The sequence below is a fragment of the Pelodiscus sinensis genome, chromosome Z, assembly GCF_052426305.1.
Source record: "Pelodiscus sinensis isolate ZL-2025 chromosome Z, ASM5242630v1, whole genome shotgun sequence".
In the NCBI taxonomy this organism is placed as follows: Eukaryota; Metazoa; Chordata; order Testudines; family Trionychidae; genus Pelodiscus; species Pelodiscus sinensis.
In genome coordinates, this window is record NC_143085.1 from 39,652,604 (window position 1) to 39,672,471 (window position 19,868).

Consider the following 19,868-nt stretch of genomic DNA (forward strand, 5'->3'; position numbering starts at 1 on the left):
CTCTCCTTTCTCTGCACTCCTGGTCTTCTCATTCTTCCCCGTGCTTAGTCCGTTCCTGCTCGTGCCAGCAGGGATAGTGCTGTGGCCAGGATGCAGACATGATAGCACTAAATCAGCAGGCAGTGGCCCTGTGGGAGTTCACTGCTGACCAGGGAGGGTGCTTCAGAGGTGGATGCACAGACTGAAGTCAGGGCTCCACTGCACAGGAGTAGACTGGTTCTCGGAGAAAGTGACACAATGTCCTGTACAGAGATGAACAGAGCTACGGCCTGTGGGACAAGTGGTCAGAATCAGCTCACAGGGAATCTGCCCTGTGCTTGCAAGGCTGCCACATATGCCCCTCACCTGACTCAACACTACGACCCTTGACACCATGACCCCCTGGGCCTCAGAACTGTTCCTTTCCAGGATATTACTCCACCTAAAGATAGTAGCTTCCCTAATGGAAATCCACGTGTGGTCATGTGACAGTCCCTGGTCCGTGCTTCACAGATTTCACGGGGTGAGTGTGCGCTCCCCTTGCTCTCCAGCCCATTCTCAGAGCAGCGTCCAACAGCTCCAGATGCTGTCAACACCAGAGCTCTTGCAGAGCGGACAGCTCAGGACATCTGGTCCATACCAATGCCACACCCACCAGTAGTTGTGGGACTGCTCCACAAGAGGAAGCTGGCCATGGCATCACCCCGGTCTCCACAGAGGCACCATTCCCTCTCTATTGGAACAGCGAAGGTCCAACCCAGGGGTGGGCAAAAGCCGCTCGTGCGTCCTGACTTCCTGGCAATTCACTAGCAGTGCCAGAGCTGCGAGCCCTTTCAACTGCTTCTATTTAAAGTGCTCACTCCTGCCAGGCAGCTGGGTTGCCTGGCTGCCATCCGGCAGGCCAACCCCTTTAAATAGAAGCAGTTGAAAGACTCTAGCATCCCCAGCTCCCAGGCAGTGTGCTAGCAGTGAGGCTGGGAGCAGTGAGCTCTTAAATAGCAGGATTTGAAATGGCTCGCAGCTCCTACCTCCAGCTAATGTGAATCATAGAATCCTAGAGCTGGAAGAGATCTCAGGAGGCCATCAAGTCCAGCCCCCTGCTCTAGGCAGGACCAAACTCAATGAAATCAACCCGGCCAGGGCTTTGTCAAGCCAAGAATTAAACACCATCTCATGATCACTGCTTCCCTGGTTGTCACCCACCTCCACTTCCCCTATTAGTTCCTCCCTGTTTGTGAGCAGAAGGTCAAGCTGCGCACGGCCACTGGTCGGATCCTTCAGCACTTGTGTCAAGAAGTTATCCCCAACATTCTCCAAAAACTTCCTGGATTGCCTGTGTACTGCCGTATTGGTCTCCCAACAGATGTCAGGGTGATTCAAGTCCCCCACGAGAACCAGGGCCTGCGATCTGGCAGCTTCTCTCAGTTGTCTGATGCCACTGCCACTCATCTACCTCATCCACCTGATCTGGTGGTCCATAGCAGACACCAACCACAACATCACCTCTGTTGTTTCCATCTCTAAACTTAACCCATAGATTCTCTCAACAGGCTTTTCTCCCTCTAAATACTGGAGCTCCGAGCAATCCTACTGCTCTCTTACATACAATGCAACTCCTCCTCCCTTTCTCCCCCGCCTGTTCTTCCTGAACAGTCTGTACCCTTCCATGACAGCGCTCCAGTCACGTGAGTCATCCCACCAAGTCTCCATTTGTCCAGTCAAATCATTGTTCTTAACTGGGCCAGGGCTTCTAATTCTTCCTGTTTGTTTCCCAGGCTTCTTGCATTGATGTACAAACACTTTAGATAACCAGTTAATCGCCCTGCCTTCTCCATCCGAATCAGGGGGTCCTCCTTTGTTTTCTATTCCTTTCTATTCCTGCTATTTAAAGGCCCCACCCCTTCTGCCCAAGGCTCTGCCCCTTCCAGGGTAGCCTGCAACTACTTCAAAATATTTTGAAGTGGCCTCCATTCAAAAATTATTGCCTACACCTTGGCTAATCTCTTTGCAATGAGCACCACAGAGCTCACAGCATGGCCCCTGCAGCCCAGCCCAGCCCAGTCCAGTCCCTGCTGGGGCCCAAGGCCACTGAGTTCAGCAGGAAAAACTCCCCAGGACTTCAGCACAGATCTTCTGAGGCAGGTGCCTTCAGTCTGGACGGTGCACTTGGGGCCGGTGTTGCCTGGCCCAAGTGCCGCTCAAAGGACAGGTTCCTGGCGTGGCACCACTCACCATGCGGACATCACTGCCCAGCTCGCAATCCCCACGGTGCATTTGTGAGGAGCTTGGAGGCTGGTGGTCCGGCTCGACTTCGTGACACTATGTTGGCGAATTGCAGCCACTCCCAAGCCTGTTAGGACACCAGAGGACCATTCCAGCTGCTTCTCGTCCTGGTTGTTGGTGTCAGTGACCAGCACTTGGTGCTGCATTAACGCCAGGCTTCATTGCTAGTCCCCAGCACGGCCCCTTCAGCTGGGCCTCGGACCAAGCCTGGGTACCCCAGTGTGACCTTCTCATCTGGCACTTCTGATATAGCAGATGAGACCCCAGTTTACACAGTGGCCACAGGCCTGGCTGCCTCAGTGATACACCTTGAACCTGTGCCTCAGTCATACACCTCTGTACCATCCCAAGTACCACGCTTGGTATACTGAGGGCACCATTGGCCCCTACACCTCTGCTAACGCCTCCCAGAACCCAAGGTTTCCCACAAGAGGACACAGGCTCCGACCTCCACCAGCCTCCAGATGAAGCCATTGTGGGGCTTTCCACTGGAGTTCCCACCCCCAATGATGTGCAGGCCCACAAGGAACTACGCAAGCGGGAGTACTCAAGTTGGCTACCAACTTGAACCTCCAAGTGGAGGAACTTGAGGAGCTGAAAGATACTCCCTTCGGGATGTTGGACAAGTTTGTCCTGGCCAGAGGGACCTTACCTCTCCACGTAGGGGTGACCAGGATCACTGTGGCTGTGTGGCAAACATCCTGCTCCATTCTTCCCTCTCCAAAAGGGCAGAAAGAAAGTACTTCATCCCAGCAAAGGGGCATGAGTGCCTGTACTCCCCAGCCTTGAATGTCCTGGTGGTGGAAGCTGCTAACCACCGAGAAAGACAAGGCCAGCTTGGGCCTTGAAGATCTGCATGCATGTGGCTCTTCTCCACCTGTGCCACGGCTTGGGCTGTTGATAATGGTAGAAAAGTCACAGTTAATGCTGATTCAATGCATAGAGTTTGTGGGAGACATGTTAAATCCATCTCTGGCAAGAGCCTTGCTCCCTCTGGGCAGGTTTTGTGACCTCATGACTTGCTTGGGCACTTGGGCCAACCACTACAACTGGGGTATTTCTTCAGCTACTTGGGCGCATGTCTGCTTACATGGTTAAGTACACAGACTCCGTGTATGTCTCCACCAGCAATGGCTGGCATCAGGCTATCCCACCTCCGACACCCTCTGGACAGAGTGGTGATGGCACCAGCCCCCATCCTCAACTCTCACCTGGTGGACTGACCACAGCAACATTCTATCAGGAGAATCATTCCAAGTGCCTTCCCATTCACACTGGTCTCGGAATGCATCAGACCTTGACTGGGGCATTCATCTCAGCTGTCTCCGGGCCCAGGATATGTGCAGGAATGTGAGTTCTTCCTCCCTCACCTGGCAGGCAGGATGATCCAAGTCTCCCCAGATAACACAATCACAATGTTCTATGTCAGTCGCTAAGGGGGACCCCTGGTCGGGCTGCTCTGCCAAGAGGTGGTTCCCCTCTAGGATTTCTTCATCCAGCAGGGAAATTCATCTGGGGGCTCACCACCTCTCGGGTATGGGAAACCTCTAATCTGATCAGTTGGGCAGGGAGCTCTTCTTGTACCGTGAGTGGACTCTCCTTCTGCCAATCATTGCTGTGCTCATCCCGAAGCGAGACATTCCCGGGTGAATCTCTTTGCTGCCGTGCACAACACGAAGTGTTGCAGCTTCTGCTCCAGATACTGTGTGAACAAAATGTCCCTGGGAGTTGCCTTCCACATCCTGGGAAAGGTCAATCAGACCAGAACCAAGATCATTCTCATCACACCAGCGTGGCCCCGCTGAGCCTAGTGATTTGCCCCCAGTGACTCCTGCCGCTCCGCCTAGACCTGCTCTCTCAAGACCATGGCCGCTTCCACCTTTGTCTGCACCCACCATTGCTTCATCTCTCAGAGTGGCTTGTATGTGGTCCAGCAGCTCCTGCTGGGGAGCCGTAAGCCGTTGACCAGGCAGGCTTATGGTGCCAAGTGGCTGAGGTTTTCTAAATGAGCTTGACAGAGGGATCTCACCCCTACAGAGGCTCCTGTCCAAATCATCCTTGATAATCTTCCTTGAAGGAGGAAGGCTTGGCGCTGTCACCCCTGGGAGTGCACTTGGCAGCAATCTCAACTTTCTACCTGCTGATCCAAGGTCACTCCATATTTTCCCTCTACATGATGCTAAGATTTCTTAGAGGCCGTAAGTGGTTCTTGCCACATGCGTGGCCCCTCGTCCTGCAATGGGACCTTCATTCGGTCCCACGTAAGCTTATTGGGCTGCTCTTCAAACTAATGGCTACATGTTCCCTTCTGCACCAGTCCTGGAAGATGGTCTTCCTCATCATGGCTGTTATGTCATCTAGAGGGGTCTCCCAAGTTGTGGGCCTGCACTTTGGAGCCCTCATATGTGATCTATAAAGACAAGGTGCAGCTATGTATTATAGTGTGGTGTGGGGGGAGGTAATCAACAGGAGTGAGATAAATCTGGCTGTGCCAATAAAGTGGTCTCAGAGCTCCTTAGTGAAAGAAGGTACAGGACATCCCTGGTGTAAGCCACCCCAATATACATTTGTTCTGCACTAAAGTCGTTAATGCTTGTAGGAACCTATGTGTTGTAGGTCCTGCCATTCCCCACTCTTAAGTGGTGCAAAAACAAAAAATTGCACAAATGGAAGTCAGCTGCAAGCAAAAAAAAATCCCTGCTTTAAGTTGTTTCACCTAGGGTTGCCAGATGGTTGAAACAAAAATACCGAACACTCCCTCCCCACACACAAAAACACCTGGAAAAAATTGTGTTGAAGAGAAAAAGAAGGGGGGGAGACCAAGTTGTTAAGGGGGGAAAAAAGGACTCCAAGCCCCCCACCCCCAAAATTAAAATAAAACAGCATTAAAAGCATGTCCCCTTTAAGAGTGAGTGCAGGGATAGGAACAGGGGAGTGGTTGAGCACTAAGACCCAGGGGAAAGCATTGCTTTTGGCTGGCAGCCATTTTGTGCCGGCAGCCTTGGGGAACCAGGTAAGCATGGGGCTGGGGTTGGGGGGCTGAGGGTGTTGGGGGCCGGGGAGGGGTTCGGCCGGGTGCTGAGTGTTTGTAGGGTTGCCAGGGGCCCGGCATTTTCACCTCCTGGCTGGGGAAAAAATCAGAAACTAGTGGACTGTCTGGGTGAATTCCAAACACGTGGCAACCCTAGTTTTGCTATGAGTCCGTTTTATGGAGTGTATCTTGGACTTACAGCAAGGACGGGCTGTGTTTACAATTGATTTACACTGACCAGTGGTGCGGCCATGGCCCACCCAACCTGTCATCCAGGCCTTACCCAATCCCAGCTCTGCTCCTGCTGGGGAGCAGGGTCGGGACAGTGGGGGCTTGCCCTGCTCCACCTGGCCAGCGCTCTCACCAGGGAGCAGGACTGGGACATGGAACTTGCAAGCCTCAACCCACACTCACTAACTGGAGGGCCAGAGCAGGGCAAGCTCCCGCACCTCCACCTTGCTCCGTCAGCTGGAGTGCTGGGCAGCCTGACCCCCGCTCTCCTCCACTAGAGCTGGGCAAGTCCCACTCCACTCATTGGCTGGAGTGCCAGGGGGGGAGGCATTTTCTTCATCCCTCCATTTTTCCAAGGCCCCTCCTGACCATGCCCCCTCTTCTCTGTCCCCTCCTGACCATGCCAGTCGTCCTTTACTTATCTCAGGCTTCTTTGCTGTCAGTTTAGACTGTTTAAACTTATTGCATATATGTCATCCTGTAACACATAGGTTCCCAAACTGGGGGGCGCGCCCCCCGGGGGTCATGAAGAAATTCCAGGGGGGAGGCACAAGGTGACCCAGCCCCCCTTTAATTCCCCCCCCCCCCCCCCCCGCCCAGAAAGAGCCCGGTCCATCCAGTAAAAAAAATTCAGAAAATACCATGTGAAATGTCCAGTATTTTCTGTTTTCCTGGCTTGGGCATCTGCCAGAACACACGTGGCTCAGGCTGGCTGGGGGGGGGATGGAGCATCCTGGGCAGACTTAAAAATGGCTGCCTTAAAATGGCATTGCCTGCTCTGCTCTTATGAGGGCACTTTTGTTGACACAAAAAAACGAAAAACAAAAAAACAACTTTTCCCCTGGAGTACCTGCATCTTTTTTTACACTGGCCCTGGGAATTAAAGGGGCCATGGCTGTTTTTCAGCCCCAGTCAGTTCCTCCCCGCCCTTTCAGCAAGTTTTACTGCAATTTTTTTTTTTGCAGGGGTGGGGAGGGAGGGGTCTCAAAAATTAAAAAGGGGGCATGATGCCGAAAAATTTGGGAACCACTGCTATAACAGGAATCCTGTTCTGTGGATTTTTACCCACTCTGCTACATAATATATGCACATAGGTTGCTACTGTTCAGTACTGTAGAGGCATCTCAAGTAGGTCTGTGTCATAATCAGAGGACTCTTATTAGAGGAAGCAGTTTACATTCCAAAATTCTGAGTTTCAGCTCTTCTTGAGGCTGTGTTTGCTCTCCAAGTTAGTCTCTATGGGTATGTCTACACTACAGCACTAATTCGAACTAACTTAGTTCGAATTAAGTTAATTCAAACTAACCTAATTCGAATTAGCGCAGCTTGACTTAAAAACTAGTTCGAATTAGCGTTTTGCTAATTCGAACTAGCATGTCCACACTGAGTGGATCCTGAACTGAGGTTAAGGATGGCCGGAAGCAGTGCCGGCAGGGCATCAGAATAGGACTTAGAGCGTGGAGCTGCTGTCTCAGGCTAGCTGAGGGCCATGCTTAAAGGGTCCCGACCCCCACCCCGGACAGACAGTTTTCAGGGGTTCCCCGCTTGCAAAGCAGTCTTGGCTTGGAGAGCCCTGAGTGCCCACACTGGGCACATCACAGCACTCGGCCATCAGCCCGGCTGCACTTGCCGCAGGCTGCCATCCGGGGGGGGGGGGGGTCAATCGGGGGACTGCAGGAGAGCTTCCACCCCAAGGAGCCCGCAGAGCCACTCCAGTCCTCCCCATCGGGGGCTCGTACCCCATTCCTCCCTCACCTCCTTCCACTTACCCCTCCCTAGCCCCCCTTCTGATGTACAAAATAAAGGACAAGTGTGTTCAAAAATAGAAACTCTCTTTATTGAACAAAACTCGGGGACACTGGGAAAAAGGAGGTGGGAGAGGGGAAGAGAGAGGGTGGGAGAGGGGAGGGCAACTAAAATGATCAGGGGTTGGGAACAGGTCCCAAATGAAGAGAGAATAAAGAGACTGGGACTTTTCAGCTTAGAAAAGAGGAGACTGAGGGGGGATATGATAGAGGTCTATAAAAGCATGAGTGGTGTGGAGAGGGTAAAGAAAAGAAAAGTTCTTCATTAGTTCCCATAATAGAATGACTAGAGGACACCAAATGAAATGAATGGGTAGCAGGCTTCAAACTAACAGACAGTTCTTCTTCACAAAGCAAATAGTCAACCTGTGGAACTCCTTGCTGCAGGACGCTGTGAAGGCTAGAACTAGAACAGAGTTTAAAGGAAAGTGAGATCAAGTCATGGAGGTTGGGTCCATGCAGTGCTATTAGCCACGGGGTAGAAATGGTGTCCCTGGCCTCTGTTTGTGGAAGGCTGGATATGGATGGCACGAGACAAATGGCTTGGTCATTGTGTCAGTCCATCCCCTCCAGGGTCCCTAGGGTTGGCCGCTATCGGCAGACAGGCTACTGGGCTAGATGGACCTTTGGTCTGACCCAGGACGGCCATTCTAAGCTCAGGGCTCAGGGTCGGGGGTCTCACTGGACCACCCTGATTTTCATAGAATCATAGAATCATAGAATAATAGGACTGGAAGGGACCTCAAGAGGTCATCGAGTCCAGCCCCCCGCCCTCAAGGCAGGATCAAGCTCCGTCTACACCATCCCTGACAGATGTCTATCTAACCTGTTCTTAAATATCTCCAGAGAGGGAGATTCCACCACCTCCCTTGGCAATTTATTCCAATATTTGACCACCCTGACAGTTAGGAATTTTTTCCTAATGTCCAATCTAAACCTCCCCTGCTGCACTTTAAGCCCATTACTCCTTGTCCTGTCCTCAGAAACCAAGAGGAACAAATTTTCGCCTTCCTCCTTGTGACACCCTTTTAGATATTTGAAAACCGCTATCATGTCCCCCCTTAATCTTCTTTTTTCCAAACTAAACAAGCCCAGTTCATGAAGCCTGGCTTCATAGGTCATGTTCTCTAAACCTTTAATCATTCTTGTCGCTCTTCTCTGTACCCTTTCCAATTTCTCCACATCTTTCTTGAAATGTGGCGCCCAGAACTGGACACAGCACTCCAGCTGAGGCCTAACTAGTGCAGAGTAGAGCGGCAGAATGACTTCACGAGTTTTGCTTACAACACACCTGTTGATACAACCTAGAATCATATTTGCTTTTTTTGCAACAGCATCACACTGTTGGCTCATATTCAACTTGTGGTCCACTATGACCCCTAGATCCCTTTCCGCCATGCTCCTTCCTAGACAGTCGCTTCCCATCTTGTATGTATGGAACTGATTGTTCCTTCCTAAGTGGAGCACTTTGCATTTCTCTTTATTAAACCTCATCCTGTTTACCTCTGACCATTTCTCTAACTTGCTAAGGTCATTTTGAATTATGACCCTATCCTCCAAAAAAGTTGCAACCCCACCCAGTTTGGTATCATCTGCAAACTTAATAAGCATACTCTCTATCCCAATATCTACATCATTGATGAAGATATTGAACAGTACGGGTCCCAAAACAGACCCTTGAGGAACTCCACTTGTTATCCCTTTCCAGCAGGATTTAGCACCGTTAACAACAACTCTCTGACTACGGTTATCCAGCCAATTATGCACCCACCTTATCGTGGCCCTGTCTAAGTTATATTTGCCTCGTTTATCAATAAGAATATCCTGCGAGACCGTATCAAATGCCTTACTAAAGTCTAGGTATATGACATCCACCGCTTCTCCCTTATCCACAAGGCTCGTTATCCTATCAAAGAAAGCTATCAGATTAGTTTGGCATGACTTGTTCTTCACAAACCCATGCTGGCTATTCCCTATCACTTTATTACCTTCCAGGTGTTTGCATATGATTTCCTTAATTACCTGCTCCATTATCTTCCCTGGGACAGACGTTAAACTGACCGGTCTGTAGTTTCCTGGGTTGTTCTTATTCCCCTTTTTATAGATGGGCACAATATTTGCCCTTTTCCAGTCTTCTGGAATCTCCCCTGTCTGCCATGATTTTTCAAAGATCATAGCTAAAGGCTCAGATACCTCCTCTATCAGCTCCTTGAGTATCCTGGGATGCATTTTATCAGGACCTGGTGACTTGCTGACATCTAACTTTCCTAAGTGATTTTTAACTTGTTCTTTGTGTATCCTATCTTCTAAACTTACCCTCTCTCTGCTTGTATTCACTACGTTAGGCACACCTCCAGACTTCTCGGTGAAGACCGAAACAAAGAAGTCATTGAGCATCTCCGCCATTTCCAAGTTCCCTGTTACTGCTTCTCCCTCCTCACTAAGCAGTGGGCCTACCCTGTCCTTGGTCTTCCTCTTGTTTTAATGTATTTATAAAAGGTCTTCTTGTTTCCCTTTATGCCTGTAGCTAGTTTGATCTCATTTTGTGCCTTTGCCTTTCTAATCTTGCCCCTGCATTCCCGTGTTGCTTGCCTATATTCATCCTTTGTTAGTTGTCCTAGTTTCCATTTTTTATATGACTCCTTTTTTATTTTGAGATCATGCAAGATCTCCTTGTTAAGCCAAGCTGGTCTTTTGCCATATTTTCTATCTTTCCTACACAGCGGAATTGTTTGCTTTTGGGCCCTTAACAACGTCCCTTTGAAATACTTCCAACTCTCCTCAGTTGTTTTTCCCTTCAGTCTTGCTTCCCATGGGACCTTACCTACAAGTTCTCTGAGCTTATCAAAATCTGCCTTCCTGAAATCCATAACCTCAATTGTGCTGGTCTCCCTTCTACCTTTCCTTAAGATCATGAACTCTATTATTTCGTGATCACTGTCCCCTATACTGTCTTCCACTTTCAAGTTCTCAACTAGTTCCTCCCTATTTGTTAAAACCAAATCCAGAACAGCTTCTCCTCTGGTAGCTTTTTCAACCTTCTGAAACAGAAAGTTGTCTCCAATGCAGGCCAGAAACTTATTGGATAGCCTGTGCCTCGCTGTGTCATGCACACCTGCTCCTGGGTGGCCAGGCTGGCAGCTGTCCTGCCCTAGACAGCCACTTTCCTGTGCCTAGTGTGGAGGTCGTGGATGAGGTCCACGATGTCCGCACTAGACCAGGCGGGCACCCACCTCTTGCGGACCCGGGCAGGCTCCCGGGAGCCGCCAGCCTGGTCCCATGAAGAGGCGGAGGGATGAGTGGCAGCGGGTGGCTGGCTCGAGCCGTGCCAGGTGCAGGGTCTGCTGGCTGGGTGCTGGCAGGCTTGCACCTGGCATGGGCACCGTAGCCAGACCATGCCCCTTTAAGGGCTCCGGGGGTGGGAAGGGGGCAGAAGAGTTTCCCTGGTAGTGCCCAGAGTGGCCACCAGGGCAAGCTGGGGAGGGCTAGCCTGCCACTAGTTCGAATTAAGTGGCTACACAGCCCTTAATTCGAACTAGTTAATTCGAACTAGGCGTTAGTCCTCGTGGAATGAGGTTTACCTAGTTCGAATTAAGCGCTCCACTAGTTCCAATTAAATTCAAACTAGCGGTTTGCATGTGTAGCACCTATCAAAGTTAATTCGAAGTAATGTCTGTTAGTTCGAATTAACTTCGTAGTGTAGATATACCCTCAATTAGAAGATTCCTCCCATATACAAAACATTTATGATAAATTCAAATTGTCTAATTGAATTGACTACGTATGTGCATAATTCTTTGCAGATTAGGCCTCATTTTAGTTCAAATGAGCATTAGAAGCCAAATAACTCTGTAACAGTGAGTTTACAAGTCAAAGGGCTTACATGCTGGGAACTTTATTCTGTTGAAAGAAATGTGTGCAGCATGGATGATCTACAAACTCAAAAGCCCTCAACTGCTGTGGAAAGACTGGGAAGCTTAAATACAAAAATTGTCAGTATAATATTAAAACTAAACAGTTAAAACAGTAACAAAAATAGAAAATGTACCCTGCAACCAAGTTAATTTTTTTGTAGCACTCATAGTATTTTTATTCTTCTTCTTTAGCTTGAAGTTTAATGTATATCTGTGCTAAAATATGCACAATTAAAGCATATACTATATATATTGCAAGTATGTTAAAATTGTTAATATCTCAACTTTTATTTTTCCTCTGTGAATTTTAATTGAAAAATTGATTAAGTTTTAACTAGGTCTGTCAAGCAGTTAAAAATTGTGATTAATCACACAATTAATAGCACAATTAATCATGCTGTAAAACAATAGAATACCATTTATTTAAATATTTTGGATGATTTTTCTACATTTTCAATTATATTTAAAACAAGCTCACTTTATATTTGTATTACAAATACCTGCACTTCAAAAAAAAATTAGCAATTTTTGGTTCTCCCTATTAAAAGTACCATAGTGCAATCTTTGTAATGAAATGTAGAATTTTGTACATAAGAAAACTGTATTGAAAACAAAATAATGTAAAACTTTAGAGGCTGTAATTCCACACAGGCCTACTTCTTGTTCAGCCAGTTGCTCAGAGAAACAAGTTTGGTTACATTTACAGTAGATAGTGCTGCCTACTTCTTGTTTATAATGTCACTTCAAGTGAGAACAGGCATTTGCACAGCACTGTTGTAGCTGGTATTGCAAGATGTGCTAAAGATTCATATGTTCCTTTAGGTTTCAGCTACTATACCAAAGGATATATGCATCCTTGCTGATGATGGATTCTGTTTGATAATGATCCAGAGCAATGTGGACCAATGGATGTTCATTTTCATAATCTGAATCAATGCCATCTATTGAAGGTTAACTTTTTTTTTTTTATGTTTTCCTCATCAGAGCATTCCTCTTTTAAGACTTCTGAAAGAATGCTCCATGCCTTGTCCCTCTCAGATTTTGGAAGGCATTTAAATTCTTAAGCCTTGGGTTGAGTGCTTGACTGTCTTTAGAAATCTCAGACTGGTACTTTCTTTGCATTTTGTAAAATCTGCAGTGAAAGTGTTCTTTAAACAAACTAGGGGGCTGCACCCCTTGCTCGCTATGCTCACCAACCCCCCTCTCTCTGGGGGTAGGTGTCTGGCCAGAGAGAGGGAGCAGGCTGGGTTCGGGGTCTCAGTGGAAGGAATGAGTGAGGAGACGAGGGGTGCAGGAACTTAGCAGGGTGGTGAGTGAGGGGGCTGGGAGTGCAGGGTCTCAGGTTGGGGGCTATAAGTGAGCGGGCAGGGAGTGCAGGGTCTCAGCCAAGGAAGTATGTGAGTGAACTGGGGGGCGTGGGGTCCTGGCTGAGGGCGTATGTGATGGAGCTGTGGATGTGGGGAGGGATTATGGCTTCTGCCCCCCCCCCTCCCGGAGCACTAAGAAGGGGGAGGGTGTGCAGCTCCTGGCTCCTATCAGCCCTCTGGAGGAGGGAGGGTACACAGCTCCTGCTCCCCCACCCCCAAGAGGGGGAAGGGCGCATGGTTCTCGGCTGCTCCTGGCTCCCACCGCTCCCCTGGGAGAGGGGACGACACATAGCTCCTGGCTCCTCACCACTCCTAAAGGGGGGAGGGTGCCTAGCTGCAGGAGGGTATGCAGCTCTCGGGGGAGAGGACTGTAGCTCTCAACCCCTCCCTGGAGCGCTGGGGAGGGCGCACAGCTCCCGGCCCCCCTGGGAAGGGGTAAGGTGCAAGGCTCCCAGCCGCCCTGCAAGGAGGGAGGTCTTGCAGTTCCAGCCCTCCTGGAAAGAGGGATGCTGCATGTCTCCCATCCCACTGGAGAATCTGGATGGGAGGGAGTAAGGAGACAGGGTGATTGAGGGCAGAGAGGGTGGTGAGATGCAGATGACGCGATGACATCAATTTGTTGTCCTGCAGGAAAAAACTAATGTGTATATATAGAGACACAACGTATGCTGGGCCATCATCTAGGACTGCAATGACATTAACTAAATAGTAGAATGTGGGTAACACTGAGCAAGAGATATACAATTCTCCCCTAGCAAGTTGAGTCACAGATTTAATTAATGCATTTTTAACATGCATAATCAGCATAGCAGCATGTCCTCTGGAATGCTGGCCAAAGTACGAAGGGGTATACAAAAGTTTAGCTTATCTGGCATGAAAATACCTTGCAGTGCTGACTACACAAGTGCCATGTAAACGCCCATTCTCACTTTCAGGTGACATTGCGAATAAGAAGCAGGCAGCTTCTTTCCTGTAAATTGTAACCAAACTTGTTTGTCTTTGCAATTAGCGAAACAAGAAGTAGGACTGAGTGGACTTGCAGGCTTGGCAGTTGTATATTGTTTTGGTTTTGAATGCACTTAAGTAACAAAAAAATCTGAGTTTGTATGTTGCACTTTCACAGTAGAGATTGTACTGCATGCATGTATGAGGTGAATTGAAAATACACTTTGTCTTATTTATTATTTTTCAGTGCAAACATTTTTTATAAAAAATAACTAGGGGCTGCACTGTCTGCCCACTATGCTCACCTACTTCCCTCCCAGGCCACTTTTGCTTCACTGAGAGAGCCTCTTGACGCTGATAATGTGATGAAGTAATTCTGTCGCCCTTCAGGAACATTCTGTCATCTGACAGGAAAAACTTTTTTATATATATATAAATATCTAGTGATCAGTGCATAATTTGTATTCTGTGGTGTAATTGAAATGAATATATTTGGAAAAGTAGGGAAAACATCCTAAAATATTTAATAGATTTCAATTAGTATTGTTTAACATTGCAATTAAAACTGCAGTTAATTCAATTAATTTTTAATAGTGATACATTTTTGAGTCAGTTGTATGTATTAGCTGCCATTGATTGACAGCCCTAATTTTAACTCAGGCTTTGAAGGTAATTTCATGTTTGTGCAGTGTTTTGAAATTCTCAGGTAAAAGGCTGTGCTAGAAAAGGACAAATGGCAGCAATTGTGGTGCTGTCTTCATTCACCCGTGGTCTCCTCTCCATCCTCTTGAAAAGAGAGCTGCTGGCCTGAAGTCCATCTACTTAGTGGAATTTTACTGTGTTCTCTTCTAGCTGAACCAGGGCTCAGAAGACCCACTGAAGAGGCCAGTGGTGTATGTGAAGGGGGCTGATGCAGTCAAATTGATGAACATAGTTAACAAGCAGAAAGTGGCCCGAGCAAGGATTCAGCACCGGCCCCCTCGGGTGAGACTCAATGTGCAGTGGGAACTGTGCTACTGTTGTTTCATGCAGCGCGTGTTAATACGATTTGTTGATAACATGTGCAGTGACACTTTCCATGTGTGCTGATTGGAGAACAGTTAGGCTATGTCTAAACTACATGGCTCCGTCGAAGGAGCCATGTAGATTTGTTTGTTTGGCAGGATTGTATGCCTCGGAGGATGAGGTTTACTGGGGAGGTCAATAAAGGGCTTTCATGTTGGCATGGGAGCGTCCAGACTAGTGCACTGAGCCGACAAACAGCTGATCAGCTGTTTGTCGGCTCAGCACGGCAGCCATTTAAATTTAAATGATGTCGCGATTATTTAAATCGCAGCTTCATTTCCCTTTGCCAATCAGCCTAATCTACATGGCTCCATTGATGGAGCCAGGTAGTTTAGACACACTTACTCACAAAGTGTCATTGACTTCCATGGGATTTCTCAAGTCACCTGTGTTCCAGTGCTAAGTTAGAGGTTCTCAGTCTGGCCTTATATCACATAGGGACTTTTTGTTTTTGTTATCATAATGGCCCTTTAATAAAGACACAAAACATTTAAATGAAATAAGTTAATTGTTGCACTCTGAAGGGCTGAACTTCCAGGAAGACACTCTGTCTGAGGTTAGCAAACATTTCTAGATAGCATTTTTCATGCATGGATTAACAAAGAAATCTGAGATTTTAGTCCCCTTCCAGTCTAGAATGAATATTCCCAAATAATCTTGAACACTTCCTAGATATAGTTTATATGAGAAAAGCAAACATAAAAATCAGAGTAGATCAGATTTCTTCATTTTTTTCTGGATTCTGAAAGCATCAACTCTGTTAGGAAGCATGACTCATTTGAGCAATCAGTTGTTTGCCAAGGACTTGACCATGTTGATTTTACTTGCTTCTGAAAGAGAATTGTACCAAAAACCCACTGGAGCTGTTGGTAATTGTGATTCACTCTGGTGAAACCTGTTGTTTGTAGAACCAGCACTGAGTTCTGAGCTACTGTAAACCTTAGACACTAAATCTGTGTCCCACCACACACTTAGGTTCCTGTGGCAAATGTGACTTCCTTCCAGTTTGTATTTGATTGTTTGTCATATTCCTAAATATAAAGAGAACCCCTGAATATTCACCATTAAGTACATGGAATTTTATAAAATAGTGTTAATTGACCTCATTCAAAGGTATTGACCTAAGAGTCTGGCTCATGCAGTCAGGGTTCCTGAGCAGCTGTGCCCCATGGCACAGTGACCTTTTCTATAATGGAATTCAGGCCCTAGGGGCATTGATGTCAACTGTAATTATCAAGAAATAAGAGAAGGGGGGAATGGATTTGAAGGGCATTTGAAGGGATTTGAATGTGATCTGCCTGGGGAGGCAAGTTAAACTTACTCTGTCTTCTTCATGTCTAAGCAACCCACAGAGTACTTTGACATGGGGATTTTCCTAGCCTTTTTTGTGGTCGTCTCGCTCGTTTGCCTCATTCTTCTCGTCAAGATCAAACTGAAGCAGCGACGTAGTCAGGTAAGAGCTATCTGAGCTCAGGATCAGTAATGGTACTTTCCTGGTGGTCTGACCCCTACATCTGTCCTCTAGAGAGTTGGGTCAGTGCAGTTGAAGAGGAAGAATGTGTCACTGTCTGGAAAAATAGCCATTGCGAGAGGGGTTTTATCCAGAGACGCACAGTACTGTACAAAGGTGTGGAACTTCTCAGAGACCTGCTGTACTCTGCAGTGCTTGGTCTGTGTGTTGGGACTGCTATAGAAACTGTGGTTACTCCAATTGGGGGAGGCAGCAAAACAGAGTGGAGTGATGTTCATGGCTTCTAACAAAGGAAAAGTGGCTTCATATCGGCTTCCAAGCTTGCTGGGTGTATAGTGCAGATGGAACCTCAAACGTCCAGGACTCTCTGGTCCCTGGTAGCTGGGAGCAGGAGCTAATTGGAAGCCCCAGCCAGGGCTGAAGTTCAAGCTCTGTGGTAGCAGGCTGGGGATCGGGGCCAGAAGTAGGGAGAGGCAATGGGCTCAGAAGCCGATGGCAGGGGGACCTCCCCAGCCATGTTTCCTCTGAGATTTCCATCCAAGAGCGCAGTGAGTTTTGTCTTGTGTACCAGATTGAGTTTGGGTGTGCTTGTTCGGATGGGTGCTGCTGTGGCACCCAAATTATAAACCTTTCCATTATCCCTTTGCTGCCATGTCTCCCACCCTCCCCTTGCCCCATCTGTCCCCTGGTGCCTGCTCCCCCCCACCCACCCACACACGCCCTCTGTCATGCTGTCCTAGCTCCTGCCCTTCTCACTTCCCTCAGCCCTCCTGAGACCTGCCCCCTTCCCATCCTCTCTGACCCCTGCACCCACCCTTCCCTCTTGTGTCCACCCCTCCTCTAGCCCCCCCCATCTTTGCTTCTGACACCGGTCTCTACCTACCTGCCCTGCCTCTCTCCTCTGTCCTCTGGTGCCTGTCCCTCCCCTCCCCATATCTGCCCTTCTGCTTCACCCCCACAATCCCCCTTCCCCTTTCCTCACTGCCCCTGCCCCACTTCCCCTCTTTCTCCCTGGTGCTCCTCCACTCTCTTCATGCCCCTCTCCTCATACCCCTCATGTGACTTGCTCCATCCCCTGCCATCCTCATGCCCACCCCTCTTTTCAATACCTCTTCTCCATGCACCCACTGCTCCCCTCTCCTCTTCCTCCCTCTTGCCCCCATTGCCCCTCTCCTTTCCCAGTATCACCCTCTCCTCACCCTTCTCCCCTGCTGTCCTCCCTTGTCCCCACGTTCCCTCCCCTCTCCCCTGCTGCCCTTTTTCCTCATTGTCTATTCTTGGCCCTATGGCATTTGTGTCTCTTCCACCCTGCCCTGGGTGCCTTCCTCTTCCTTCTCCTGCCCTGCCCCCCTCCCCTCAGCACATGTTCCTGCCTCTCCTCACCATCTTCTGCTTAGTTCTCCCCCTACCCCTTCCTTTCTCCCTTCTGCCTTCCTGACACCTGTCCCCTCAACCCCCTCTAGCTCCCTGGTTCCGGGGCTGAGCTGCGTAGAGGGTGGCTGCCAGCAGCCCTGGCACCAGGGCTGCGGTGCTATTTTTAGTACCCTGGCCCCGGCCCAGGAGCAGCTGCCCCATGACCCAGCTTGAGTCCTAGGACAGCCGCCCACCACGCAGCTGAGCTACTGAACCAGGGAGCTAAAAGGGTTGAGGGGTGCAGGTATGCTGGGACACAAGCCTGGCTGCAGTGCTATTTGTAGTACTGCAGTCTCAGCCCCAGCAGCTGTGACCCAACTGCTTCTTGGGACGGGGCTGCATGGTGGGCAAGTGCCTCATGTGCTGGGACTGGAGCCGGGGCCACAGCTGCATGGTGGCTTCCCAACTGCTCATGTGCAGATCTGCTGAGTGGGACTGAAATACTTGGTGCACACCTGCACAGGCACAGACCTTACATAGAACCCTACTCCTGGATGTGTCAAATTCCCACCTTCAGAGCTAGTCAGGTCCTGAGGGTGCCAGCCTAGGGAGGTCCATCCTGCATGTGCATTCTCAGGATTTCCAGCAGCAACTGAAGGAGAAAAGAGGCAACTTTCTTTTAATGTGGATTTCCCTTGATTCCTAGAGGGAAAAGATTTCAAGGAAAGAAGTCTGGCTAGGAATCGTCCCTGGAACAGGGAGGCTTGAAGGATCTAAGCAGTGTGATGGGAAGGCTGAGTAGGGGAACAGAATCAGATGCCAAAATTCAGTGCAACTTTTCATCATAGGCAAGTCACTTTCTCGAGGGGAAACCCTTCATAGAATCCTAGAATCATAGAGCTGGAAGAGACCTCAGGAGCCATCAAGTCCAGCCCCCTGCTCTAGGCAGGACCAATTCCAACTAAATCAACCCGGCCAGGGCTTTGTCAAGCCGAGACTGAAACACCTCTAGGGATGGAGACTCCACTACTTCCCTAGGTAACCCATTCCAGTGCTTCACCACCCTCCTAGTGAAATAGTTTTTCCTAATATCCAACCTGGACCTCTCCCACCACAACTTGAGACCATTGCTCCTTGTTCTGCCATCTGTCACTACTGAGAACAGCCTCTCTCCAGCCTCTTTGGAACCTCCCTTCAGGAAGTTGAAGGCTGCTATCAAATCCCCCCTCACTCTTCGTTTCGGCAGACTAAACAGACCCAAGTCCCTCAGCCTCTCCTCATAAGTCATATGCTCCAGCCCCCTCATCATTTTGGTTGCCCTCCGCTGGATCCTCTCCAATGCGTCCACAACCTTTTTGTAGTGGGGGGCCCAGAACTGGACACAATACTCCAGATGCGGCCTCACCAAAGCCGAATAAAGGGGAATGATGACATCTCTGGATCTGCTGGCAATGCTCCTCTTAATGCAACCTAATATGCCATTAGCCTTCTTGGCTACCAGGGCACACTGTTGACTCATATCTAGCTTCTCATCCACTGTAACCCCCAGGTCCTTTTCTGCAGAACTACCACTTAACCGGTTGGTCCCCAGCTTGTAACAATGCTTGGGATTCTTCCGTCCCAAGTGCAGGACTCTATACTTGTCCTTGTTGAACCTTATCAGATTTCTTGTGGCCCAATCCTCCAATTTGTCTAAGTCATTCTGTACCCTATCTCTGCCCTTAAGGTATCTACCTCTCCCCCCAGCTTAGAGTCATCCGCAAACTTGCTGAGGGTGCAATCCATCCCCTCATCCAGATCATTAATAAAGATATTGAACAAAACCAGTCCTAGAACCGAACCTTGGGGCACTCCGCTAGAAATCGACTGCCATCCTGACATCGAGCCGTTGATCACTACCCGCTGGGCCCGGCCTTCTAGCCATCTTTTTAGCCATCTTACCGTCCATTTATCCAATCCACAATCCCTTAACTTGCTGGCAAGAATATTGTGGGAGACCGTATCAAAAACCTTGCTAAAGTCAAGGTATATCACATCCACTGACTTCCCCATGTCCACCGAGCCAGTTACCTCATCATAGAAGCTAATCAGATTGGTCAGGCACAACTTGCCCTTTGTGAATCCATGCTGACTATTCCTGATCACTTCCCCTCTTCCAAGTGCCTCAATATGGATTCCTTAAGGATCCCTTCCATGATTTTTCCAGGAACCGAGGTAAGACTGACCGGCCTATAGTTCCCTGGATCATCCTTCTTCCCTTTTTTGAAGATGGGCACTACATTTGCCTTTTTCCAGTCATGCGGGATTTCTCCCAATCTCCACAACTTTTCAAAGATAATGGCCAAAGGCTCCACAATGACATTTGCCAACTCCCTCAGTACCCTCGGATGCACTAAGTCCGGACCCATGGATTTATGTACGTTT

At 48.7% G+C, this 19,868-nt stretch overlaps 1 protein-coding gene across 1 annotated transcript in view; it reads left to right on the top strand.

The window, feature by feature from the left end:
- ZNRF3 (zinc and ring finger 3) overlaps positions 1-19,868 on the top strand; it is a 219,651-nt gene that overhangs the window by 185,913 nt on the left and 13,870 nt on the right. The window contains exons 4-5 of the mRNA XM_075898926.2: positions 14,408-14,539; positions 15,963-16,073. Coding sequence (XP_075755041.2) covers positions 14,408-14,539; positions 15,963-16,073 — 243 coding nt within the window. The remainder of the gene's footprint in view (positions 1-14,407; positions 14,540-15,962; positions 16,074-19,868) is intronic.